This window comes from Heliangelus exortis, chromosome 1 (assembly GCF_036169615.1).
Source record: "Heliangelus exortis chromosome 1, bHelExo1.hap1, whole genome shotgun sequence".
Classification (NCBI taxonomy): Eukaryota; Metazoa; Chordata; class Aves; order Apodiformes; family Trochilidae; genus Heliangelus; species Heliangelus exortis.
The window spans coordinates 25,279,779-25,292,424 of NC_092422.1; the positions used below are offsets into that span (position 1 = coordinate 25,279,779).

Sequence of the window (12,646 nt, forward strand, 5' to 3'; positions counted from 1 at the left end):
TAGGAGTCATGATGATGAGCACACTGAATCTGACACTGGGAGCCAGACACTCTGAACACCACTTATAACTCTTGCTGCTCTTCTAGAAGGACAAAGACAAGGCCCTTTTCACATCTATTAAGTCTAGGCACACTGATTTGTGAGGGCTCAAACTCAGCATTTTGCAACTCTAAAGCATTCTAAGGCAATATGCATTGTCATTTGGAACCAGTGAAAGTTTAAAAGGAATTTAAATCAAATAAAATAATATATGTGCAGGTCCACAAAGTTGGAGAGAGTCTCAGAAAGGCCTGAAATTCTTAAAATAAAAAACTACAGGACAAAATTAGCCTGTGGTTCTTTGAGCTTGGGAGAATTGCTTTAATAAGAACACCTAAGTTCTGCATGATATTACCTTCAGAATGATTGCAGGTGAAACTGAGAAGCCTTGCAAACTGGTGCTTGTGGATGATACTTTCCATGAAGAAGAAGAAGAACTACGTCTTGTTCTTGGCACTCCAAGAAGTGATTCTTCCTTTGGTGCTTCTATTGGTGAACAAAATGAGACCCTGATAAAGATTCAGGATGATGCAGACAGTAAGAAATTATTTTGTTGTTACTGGCTTTTGAAAGCTTGTTTGTGTGATCTAAAACAATTTTTCTTCTAATTATAGAGTCTATTATTAAGTTTGGTGAGACCAAATTTAGTGTGAGTGAGCCAAAGAACACAAAGCAAGTAGCAGTTGTAAAAATCCCAGTGCTTCGTCTGGGAGACACTTCCAAGGTTTCTGTCGTGAGAGTTCATACAAAGGATGGATCTGCTACTTCTGGAGAAGACTATCACCCCATATCAGAAGGTAAGATCATTCAGATGATTATCATATCCTCTCTTTATATTTATTCATGACAGTAATAAAATGTTAGAAAAAAATCAAATAACTTTATCAATAGAATACTTGGCAACCACATCCATAAATACATTTTGCTAGTCAAAATCAGTAGGAACATGATCCCATGGGGTATGCAACACCCCTATTGCTTTTGGAATACTAGGTATCAGTGAAGATATTTACAGAAGAACTGTTACTCCTTTGAAAACATCTATAGCTCAAGTAACTGTGGAAGAAATGTGTGAGTGCCACCTTCATAACATTTGCAAAGTGTAATAACATTACTCTGCAGAAGCATCTAGTCCCAGGATATGGTTCTGTAAGATTCTCAAGCAACTCATGAAGCTAATGGCTTTTGGTCTATGGAGGAATTAATGTCTACTTCTGTTTACTTTTCTACTTTCTTAATAATTAAGTGTTCTTTCTAAATGCCTGCAATTCACTTCCCACTGCTCCTCACTAGTAATGAATGAGGATAGAAGTTGTGCAACAGAATGAGAAATTTCTTAGCTGATAAACTTCTTTCCATTGATAGCCCACCCACACGGTTGAATGAATTACTAACAGAGTTTGTATAACTATGGAATTTTTTTTTTCCTGAAGTTTATGACAATACAAGATATTAATGTCTGTATTAAGGTTAGTCATTCATTGTTGGAGTGTTCACAGTTTACAATTTTGGGTAACCTAGTTTGGTTTCTAGTCCATCTAGAAGATAAGACTTACATGTGAACATCCAGCAACAACATTAAGCCATCTCCAAATTCTGTAGAAAAAGAGGCATTTTGAGCAATAAGAAAATTATCATCCCAGAGCTTGCTAATTCCAGTTAATTTGACATTCTTGAAAAAATAAATGTAGTAGAAATGCACCTAGTATTTCAGTATCACTTTCATGCATTCCATATACAGTTCAACAGTTTCTGTGCTCCTGCTTCCTTTAATAGTTAACACATCCAAGAATCACAGAACTCTTCTTACTGTGTTTGATAAGACTGAGCTAACAACAGTCACCTCAGAAGCTTTTTCAGAGGCAGTGCTTTTCAAAATACAATGCCATTTTGCATAACTCTACCTTTTTGCCTTAATTTTGATATGTATCTTTGTATTAAAATGCACTGATAATACTTTTTACTTAGAATCTTAGCATTTATGTAGTGATTAGTCCCAGATAGTTCTCAAAATACTAAGTTCAATTAGGCTAAATCCTGGTGTTTAAAAATCTCTTTTGATTATGATAATGCCTCATTTTCAGTGATTTCTGCGTGTCCACTGCTACTTATTATTTTTATCATCAAATAGGTTTAAATAAATGTATGAACATCTGTAGTTGGAAAAGTGTATACTAACTGCCATCTTTCATGGCTGGGCTTAGAATTTCAGTTTTTTATGAACAGCAGATTTATTTTTGAGTGTCTTGTTATGATTTTAGAAATTGAGTTTAAGGAGGGTGAAAACCAGCATTTTGTGGAGATTGAAGTTCTTTTTGATGAAGTAAGGGAGATGAGAGAAGCCTTCACTGTTCACTTGAAGCCTGATGAGAACATGGTCGCAGAAATACAGGTAAGAAACTCATGCAAAGTCCTCAAGAACAAAATCTGAAAAACAGACCTTCTTGCTTTCTGTCTCATTTTAAGCTTTATATGCACCATCTTGGACAAAGTGCATCATCACATCTTACACAGTAGCACCTACCCAAAACAGTTTGTTGCAAAAGAGAAGAGGTTCTTGGGATCTAAGAGACATGGAGCGCTTACACAGAACTAAAATCTTCAAGTTATCATTTCAGACACATGCTCTTCATAGAATCAGTCCTAAAAACTGATGTGCTCTTGGAAACACTGTCTGGCAATACAATATAATCTCTAAGCTGTAAAAAGAGCTGAGAGGTAAAATACAACTGATGGCAAAACCATGTGGCACAGTTTAACATGACTGCTGGCAATATTATTTTTGTTGTGTGAATTGTAGTAGCTACACATTCTTGTTATTTAGTATTGTATCATATATACTTTTAATATAAACATTATATTCCTCTGATACTGCATAAAATGTTCTTCAAACTCTTTGGCCCCTTCATCAGCATCACACCATATATACTGTGACTCCAGGTAGCCTGGCAGCTGAAACACATCCTTTGCTGATGACAAATGCCCCATTTCCATCAGACATTAAAGCATACTGTGCACTTTAGAGTTCTACCAAAATACTGAAGTGCTTCAAGAAAGCTGAGACAGAAAAAGTTTAAAAGATGTGGTGTCTTCATTGTTCTGAAAAGAAAAAGTGCATTTTAGCCCTTACTTTTGGAGTCTGCAATATAATTCCCTGTGTCTTAACCTTTCCTCAGTAACTCATCCAGCTGTGGTTTTAGAAATTATTTTGGGATATTGTTTCCAAGGCTAGACAGCTTCTGATCAAGGTCCAGCTTGAATCTTCATGTTTATTTAAATGTTCACAGAGAACTTTTCTGCCTTTTCCTTGTCAGACAGCCAAGGCCATTGTTTACATTGAGGAAATTAACAGCATGGCAGATGTCACCTTTCCCTCTGTCCCTCAAGTTGCATCCCTTTTGATATATGATGATACTTCTAGAGCCAAAGACAGAACCAGTCCCATAGCTGGCTATCCTGTTATCTGTATCACAGTAAGTATCTCTGTGGAAAGATGAAACAAAATCAGTATCAGAATGTTGTTCAAAGAAACAATTGGATTTTAGGCACTTAATATTCAGTCCACATGGTTGTGAGTCACACATCATTTTAAGCTAGAATTGTCCTAAGAGGTTATCTAATTTGTCTGGATAGTAATCAATTTTCAGGAGGATGTAAAGTGTAGAAAGACATTTCAATTGTTCAGACTAGTTTAACACTCACACAATATCTATGATTGCGTGACCTTACTATTTCCTGTATTGTCTTGCCTTAATTTGCAGAATTAAAATCACTGGAGACAGCAGATAAGCCATTGTTTTCAATGAGTGTTGTAGACTTTGTTGAAGTACTGCCACTGTTCATTATGCACAGGAATGAATCATGTATTGAATGGTTCTTCTAAATACAAAACAAAAGAAATCTTGAAATAGAAAGCATATTTGCAGAATTATATCAAAGGGTAAAACTCCAACTAAAGTAACATGTGAAAGTGTAGTTTGTGCCTTCATAATTATGTTCAGTTTTCACCCATAAACCATAATTTAAAATATTATTTTTATTTCAGTAAATATAATTAGACCCTCCTTTTATATCTACCATAGCAATGCTAAAAGCATCACTATCAAAATAAGATAATTTTTGAAGAGATTTACTGGGGTCATCAGTTCCACATTGCTGAACTTTGGGACTCTTGATAAATTAAAATTCCTTTGCCATGAAGCAAATTTTTGCTATATCTGCTTTGTTCTGCAGGCTTGCAATCCTAAATATGAAGACTTTGAAAAGACTGGTTCAATATGTGCCAGTGAGAACATCAATAATACCCTGACACAGTACCGCTGGCTCGTCAGTGCACCCACTGGTCCTGATGGGGTGACCAGCCCCATGAAAGAGGTTGACTTTGATACCTTCTTCACTTCCTCCAAGATGATTACACTTGATTCCATTTACTTCCAAGCTGGTTCTCGTGTCCAGTGTGCAGCTCGTGCTGTGAATTCAGATGGGAATGAAGGCCTGGAGCTCATGAGCCCCATTGTAACTATAAGCACGTCAGAAGGTAAGATATCACCACTTATTGCAAAACCCCCAGAACTCTTCTGGATCCCTGTTTCCATCCTAACAAAATCTGATGACATGATCACATGTTTTAACATTACACTCAGTTTTTCTTCTCTTGTTCATAGAATTGGTGCAAACACTCTTTGTGTAATGAAAATTATTTTCATCATTGCCAGCTCTCCACATCATTAGATAATTATCATCATAGCAAACTTTTATGTTCAGAACAGTATATGGTGTGCATTGGAAATAACAAAACATACTTTATTCTGAGCTCTGTTGAATTCAATTGTAGTAGTGTTGCAGTACAATCTCAGCTCCTATTTGACATTGGAGAATTCACCTGGGAGTTCTATTATGCTGTGCCCATCCAGAAGAAAGTCTTCATTTGGCACTTCAGCCTCACTGTACACCTAAAAATAAGTTTCTTCCTTGACTAAGGACTAAAACAATGGCTGTCTGATAACAAGGCACTGACAATTTTTTTATGACAATTTGAGATATTCAGAATATTCATCCTTCTTCTCTCACTGATAGTCTGTCTTTCTCTGGTTCTCTGAACCCAGTCAGTACTAAACTGATGCTGCATTCTCTCAGCCAGCAGAGTTGCTGTAGTCCATCTCCTTTGCCCAGCCAGCTCTTTTCATGAAACTCATACTGAATTATGATGGGAAGCAGAAGTGTAGAACTGGTATGCACAAAAATACAGTCTGATAGCATATGCTGTTGTGTTGTAGAAATCACAGATGCTTTTTTTTATATATATATATGGAGAATGAGTAATTATTAGCAAGCAAAGTAGATTACAAAAGACTGGATTTTATTTTGCATTCTTTATCTCGGGTTTGGTAATGCACAAAGGTAATTGCTGCTTTTGTAGCTACATAAACTTTTTTCTGACAAATTAGATTAGAAAATTACAGGATTGTCCATTTGCAATATAATTATCATTTCCTTGTCATTTCCAAATAAATATTGAAATTAAAAAATTTTGTATTTGATGTCCCTACCCACGCAGGTGGTTGGAACTGGATGAAATTTAAAGTACCTTCCAACTCTTAACCATTCTATGATTCTATATTCTGCTAAGTATGGGCTTTCAGGATCTTAGTAAATGGAATATCTGTTTGTCTGTGTCCTTTATTCCACATTTGGACAGTACATTGTACATTGTAAAGAGTCTTCTGTCTAAGGGTATTGGCTACTGGGTGCAGTGTAGTGCTTGTTAAAGGCAGACAACCTTGTGCTGGGTGAACTAGTTTCATTATGTGAAGAAGAGTGGCTAATTTAGTGTTACAATGCATCATTTGGAATGTACTTGACAAATTAGGAGGGTTAATTAGGTTTAGGTTTAGGTTTAGGTTTAGGATTGAATTGTCATGCATGTGTTACTTCCAGTACCCAAGCTAACTTGTGATGTGGAAGCCAACAAAGCTGGATGTCACATACAACATAAGGGAAATCGTTCAATGCCAGTTTTAAAGTAAGTGCAGTGATCTAAGGAACCTGCCAAAATCCTTACTATTTTCAGCTTTGAGGCTATTTGACCTCCAGTACGTAGAACAAATTTTCAAAAGTAAGTCAGATTGTGCAAAAAATTTATGTAGCCTCTTTACCACATCTTACTTGCAATTGAGGAAAATATGACAAAACTATCATGTGCAGAAGTGAATTTTTTCCTCATTCCAGAAGATTCCAAGTTTTATCTGTTGAACCAGATGAGGCCCACCAGAACCAGTGGGTTCTCCAACATGAGAGCCCTGCCTCCTCATTTCTTGTAATCTCTCCGAAATTATCAAAGAGCAGAACATAGACAAAGGGAATTGTTCTGATTTGCCACTTCTGCTGGTTTCTTTCTTAGAGGACATTGTGATCCTTTGTCCATCCCATGGCAATGTGCCTTGATTCTTGTGGCCAGAGTGCAGACAGTTCTGATTGAACCATGCAAGTGGAAGTTGCATATATCTCAGATTATTTGATTACACACCTAATCTCCTGATTTTACAAACTAATCCTGATTTTACAGGACTAATACTGGAACAGGTTGAACTAATGCTGGAATGGGTTGTCAAAAGAAGTTACAGATTTTCCATCCCTGGATAAATGTAAAACTCAACCTAAAAAGTCCATGAGCAATCTACTAGAAGTTTGAAGCTGACTGTGCTTTAAGCATGGCATTTCTAGAGAACCTTTCCAACTAGAATTTGTTTATGGCATGATTATTCTAATTACATTTTGATCACTAATAGAACAGGAGGTTCATAGAGTCCTATGAAGGCATATATAGGTCCACAACCAAATCCAGTGCCAAAACCAACTGGAGCCTGATCAGGTATCCTCTGTAAATCTATGGAAATATTTAAAGAGGTGTGTGGAATTAAAGTGTATACCTCTGAGGGCTTTCATAAGAAAGGATGGCACTTCACACCTAACTCTGCAACTGTGGTTGACACATGCAACTGCAAAGGTACAGGTGCAGTATCGTCACCTGGTTTTGAAAATACGACCCAGCTGATCAAATAATAATTTCTGTTTTAATTCTCTTTTGCATAAATTTCTATTCAAATCTCTGGTAAATGCTGCCCAAAGCACTTATCTGTCATTCCAAAAAATTCTCCTTGTCTTGGAACCTTATATAGTGGAAGAATATGTCTCTAAAAGTAATTTACAGGGAAGTATAGATAATTTACTGTGGAAATAAAGTTGTTTTCTGTTTTTTTCCACTAGGTCTTTGTCAGCCTCGTGTGTCAGGAGTAGTTGGAGCAGAACCATTCTCTGCCAAACTGCGCTACACTGGCCCAGAAGATCCTGATTATACCAGTCTCATCAAACTGACAGTCACAATGCCACATATTGATGGTAGGATAAAAACAGCTGTGGAGCTGAGATAATTCACACAAAGAGCTGTTATTTGAGCTGTTGTATTGGTCATGTTATTTTAAATACCAAATTCATTATATAATCTTTTAATTTGTGGGACCAGTGAGAAATGTGATGTGCACACAAGTGCAGTTTGCAAACAGGTGCACAAGATATTGTATTGCTACATGGACTTTGATGCAAAGATTAAATATTCCACATTAATTGCATAGCTTACATAAATTGGGCTAGACCTGCCCTTCATAATATACCTTGGAAGTCCATAAAGATATACCAAGGAAGAATATATTTATTAAAAAGTATAAAGCCATTTAATTACTATCTGCTTCATAAGAAGATTTTAAAATCCTGTTAGAAAAATATGTTGTAAATTTAGAAATATTTTATTTGGCATTTTGTAGTATAGAGGCATACTTGTGGATAGTATTCTCATACACACAGCATATCATCTGTCATCTATAAAAAATATAGAAGCAGTGTATAACATGCTTAGTGTTTTTCAAACTTCAGCTAAATAAAGCAGTTTTGAGCACTGAAAATTCGTGATAATGATAGAAACCTATGTTTTTCAGGCATGCTACCTGTTATTTCTACAAGAGAGCTCTCCAACTTTGAGCTGACACTAAGCCCTGATGGAACTAGAGTTGGAAACCACAAATGCTCCAACCTGTTGGATTACACAGAAGTGAAGACCCACCATGGTTTCTTGACTGATGCTACCAAAAATCCAGATGTGATTGGAGAGACCATTCCCTATCAGTACAGCCCAACCATTAGAGGCTTCAACACCCTGCGCTTCTACCGCAACCTGAACCTGGAAGCGTGTCTGTGGGAGTTTGTGAGCTACTATGACATGTCTGAGCTCCTCACAGATTGTGGAGGCACCATTGGGACAGATGGGCAGGTACAAAACTGTATCTGATTTTGCATTGTGTACTTAGGCTGAAGGATTTGCCTTCAGCTATGCTAGAAATAAGTGGTTTTAGAATTAATTTGCTTGAAAAGTGTTGGGTTTTTATTGAAAAAAATAGGCTTCCCTGAAGGCTAGCTTATTTCTTAAAGCTGTCAATATCCATTAAGTAACACAAGGCTGTGTCTGAACATCTTTTCAGGCTGAAATTAAGAAAATAGTTTAGTTTGCATTAAAATTGCTACAGTTTTCTCCCAATACAGTTTTGAAGTATTTTAGGACAAACCAATCCCACTTCTACTCTTTATTTAACTACCTTAGTCTTTTCTTAGAATGAAGGTCTTCTAAAGGATTGCTTTTAGCACATTGATAGCACAGTGTAAGTGTGGTGTATCTTAAAATAGGTTTTAAAGAAATTGTGAAGAGCCTTCCTGCTGATAACTTTGGACTGCAGTGTCCTCCCAGCTGCTTGGCTCTGCTGTTGCCTTGCTCACTGTTTAACAAGGAGTGCAGAGAGCATCGTGGTCTCACGTTACCCAGAAGAAAATTCTTTGGTCAGGAAGAAAAGAGAAGCTGCCAACATGAGATGGCTGAAGAAGAGAGCTGTGAAAATGGTTGAGGGGTGTGTTAAAACAAAGAGATTGGAAAGATCTTTGTTTGTTCTCTGGAGAAGTATTAATAGAAATCCATAATGATGGAATGGTGGAAGCAGCATTTCTATTGGAGTAGTGACAGCAGAGTTAATCCCTGGTTCTTCCCTGTGTAATTACTACATAAGCCTGTCTGATCCCACTCAGGCTCTGGAATACAAAAGATGTAGGTATGAAGATCAAACCTTTATGAATCCAAAAGTCTGGCTGGGGCATAATCCTATAGACTGGAAGAAAGGATGGGAATGCAGTACCTCATTTCAGAGAAGTCCATCCACAGGGTGACAACCATGTGTGGTAAAGCTAACTCACATTCCTGGCTTTCTAGCTTCACCTGTTGAGCTGCTGTGGAAAGGATGAGGTCAGTTTGTAAAATGGCTGTAATTGCTCTGCTTTTTAACAGGTGCTCATTTTGCAGGGGACTCACGCTTATCAGACCTCAGAGGTCTTATATGCACAAATTCTTAATTTTCCAAACCCAAATTATGTGAGGCCTTTAACTGATGAGAAAAAAGTGTGTCATTGTCCAGAGAAACCTACAGGCATGAGCTGTTTTAATACTAAAAGCAATCGACATGTAGATACTTAATCAGATAAGCTGTTTTTTAATTATTTTTTTTTAAAAAACTTGTGTACGTAAGGTCCACTTTAATCTGTGGGTGCTTGCAGGTGATCATAGAGTCAATTTTCTAGACAACATAGTTGCACTGGGCTCTCTTTAGCTGCTGGTTTACTTCCTAACATTCTACCCATTTTAACTAGAGATTATGTACTCTGTAAAGTATAAGACCAGAACAAACTGGAGCTTCTGCCCTTCCTGCTTAGACACTAGGACCTTGATGGATATGTCATCTCAGTGCTCTGTCATCTGTGCTGATTCCTCATCTGGTACAGAGTCTGTTCAGAGTCTCTGCCTTTATGTTGGAATCTCACTGTCAGTGCATCTGCTTGAGGGTGCCCCTCTGATAGAGGCAGATCCTCCTACCAGTACATTCCATTGGGACCATGAACCTGTCAGAGGGAAGGGGAAAGTATGTGAGTGTGGGATGTAAACCTTACATATTCCCACATGATAAAAATGGCAGTAGTCTGCACTGTTCTTGGAATGATTTCATTTCTTCAACTCATCATTCCTTTGACTATCTCCTTGTGCCCATACAGCATGCTACCATATATTATTCCTGACACAACGTGACCATAAGCACCCAAGCACACACAGCTGCCAAGCAGCTGTCCTCCAGTCCTGTGACCTATGCAAGCCACTTCTCTCACAGTGAAGGTGAAGAAAGTGCTGGCTTGAATCCTTTCCATTTTAAATACTTTTATACCCTTTAGAGAAAAGGCATATAGTCCATACAATATGGACATAAACAGAGGAGAAAATAAGCAGCTTTCCTGTATTTTAGTAAATGAAAACAACCTGTAGGGTTTCAGTTTTGGAGGACATGCGTAAATGGAATGAGGACAAGGAAGAGACTTGTACTTGCTTTAAACTTTGGAAGCCTTACATTAGGTGAGATCCCTCATTTAAAAGCAGCAAGGGATGAACATGAGCTATGAAAGCCATGAAAACTGCAGCTGAAGTTATCCTCTAGTGAATTGGAGGTTGTGGCTAAAAGGTTACAGTGTGTTAAGTGAAATATCAAGCTGAATTACTTCTAGCAGTGAAGCATTGCCCCACAGCCAGTATGCGCTTCACTGCCCTCCCTCTTTCCCCCACTTCCATTTAATTCTTCTCCAAGTTTGGTCTTTATCTTCACATGACCCCCTCCAGCTGGGAGGGGAGGCAGTCAGTGCCCTATCTCTGTAGTTGCCACCATTGTTGTTTTTTTCTCCTTCAGTGGACAATTAATAATCCTCCTCTGTGAGAGGAAAGCTGGCAGCTATGATTTTCACCATGTTTTCTCAGCACACAAAGCAATCCTAAGTTTTATTGCAAAGATGCAGCAGATAAAAAACATAAACACTTTTACCACATCCTGCTACTGCTGCAGATTTAATTGCTTAAGTTTACTTGGCATTTTTGGTTAGGTCTTATTAGGCTCAATATTCTGTATCTCTCCAGTATTTGTATGGTCAAACAAAGATAATGCTGTTGATTCAGACAGAAAGATTTCACAAAGGCATATGGCACTATCTTGTGTGGTGTGGACTTTCAATTTATGGGCTCTCCTCCAAGAATGGGTGAAGAGGATGAGTTTCAGTCAGCAAGAAGTGAGGTGGGAGACCTGCAGCTGGTGTAGTTCTTCTGGCAGTGCTCCTAGTGTTGGCTGCAGGCTGCAGCTGTCTTAGCCAGTTCCCATGAACTCATGAACTGTCATAATACATACAGAGAAGGTCCTGGTTTTCTTTTTTTTTTTTTTTTTCCCCTTTGAGGCCTTTTGCTTGTGACCCATTCTCTTTCTCAATTATTCTGTGCATGAACAAACCCTGTGTGAGCTGGATGCAGCACTCCTTTCAGTATACAGCTTGACACATTGCTCCTGAGGTCTGCCCATATTCATCACATCTGAAAAATCAGGCATTTATGTATCTAAATATCAATTTGGATGTGCAGCTTAAGGAACTTTTATTTATAAATAAAGGCCTACTCCTCTTTAAATTGACCTATTTCATTTGGAATTTTGCTCTGTTCTGGTTAAATTTAAGGTCAGCTTCAATGATTAACAGCAAGTTTTCTGGACAGCCTGTAGTCACAACCTTTGGATATGTGTAGGCCTTAAGAAGGTGGAACTCACCTACCTGATGGCTGTTTTCCTGTATTTTTCAGCAATTAATAAAGGTTTCCCTTTACTTCAAGGGGATGTTGTGGGAGTCGAGTACTACAGACATCTCACATTCTCAAGACATAGGTACTAGAAAAATGACAGATATTGTTGAAAGGAAGTTAAGAAGGGCAACAGTGGGAAAAAAAAGCAACCAAATATCACTTAGTAAAGTACATATTGAAGTGTTGGCCTAGACTTATTTGATAGAGTATGAAGTATCATTTGATCTCATTTCCTACTACTTTTTCTGTAGCCAGACTATTTGGCATCTGAAGGATTCTGGGTGGTTCTGGCCAAATATTTATGTGTGAATGTTGTTTTCCCTAGTTCCAGTTTATTGGCAGGCTTAGCATAGGGAAACAAGGAAATTACCATTCAAATAAATGTTATTAACAACTGTTTAAGCAAGTCTTTAAGAGAAACATGAAGATGAAGAACATATATTAAATATTTGAATGTACAGATTGATACCTTGAAGCTAGTGTAATTGAGTACAGGTGAACAGTTTGTTCTGTTCCTTGTTATTTCTGGCCAAAATTGGGAATGTTTCCTTCCAATATGTTCAGTTCACATTTATGCTACACACGTTATGACACTGAGGTGTTCGGAGATCCCATCTGAAAACAGATTTTAAAATCATTGGTTCATTGCCTCAGCTTATGCAAGACAGCTTGCAGAGGTTTCTTATTACACAGAAACCATATATTTCCAGCTTTACTGGCTCTACTTTTACCCAAAATCATGCTAGAAGGGCAAAAGTCAGCTTTCCTTAATTCCTTACATTGCAAATAGAAAGAAATTACTGTTTTCAGATTTTTTAATTGAATTCAGCTGCCAAATTGAGTTTAAGAAAATCCTGC

At 37.6% G+C, this 12,646-nt stretch overlaps 1 protein-coding gene across 1 annotated transcript in view; it reads left to right on the plus strand.

Moving 5' to 3' along the window:
* The window catches only part of FREM2 (FRAS1 related extracellular matrix 2), a 125,881-nt gene that overhangs the window by 93,212 nt on the left and 20,023 nt on the right, over positions 1 to 12,646 (plus strand). The window contains exons 10-16 of the mRNA XM_071738160.1: positions 412 to 576; positions 654 to 836; positions 2,301 to 2,431; positions 3,354 to 3,512; positions 4,273 to 4,576; positions 7,306 to 7,437; positions 8,031 to 8,362. Coding sequence (XP_071594261.1) covers positions 412 to 576; positions 654 to 836; positions 2,301 to 2,431; positions 3,354 to 3,512; positions 4,273 to 4,576; positions 7,306 to 7,437; positions 8,031 to 8,362 — 1,406 coding nt within the window. The remainder of the gene's footprint in view (positions 1 to 411; positions 577 to 653; positions 837 to 2,300; positions 2,432 to 3,353; positions 3,513 to 4,272; positions 4,577 to 7,305; positions 7,438 to 8,030; positions 8,363 to 12,646) is intronic.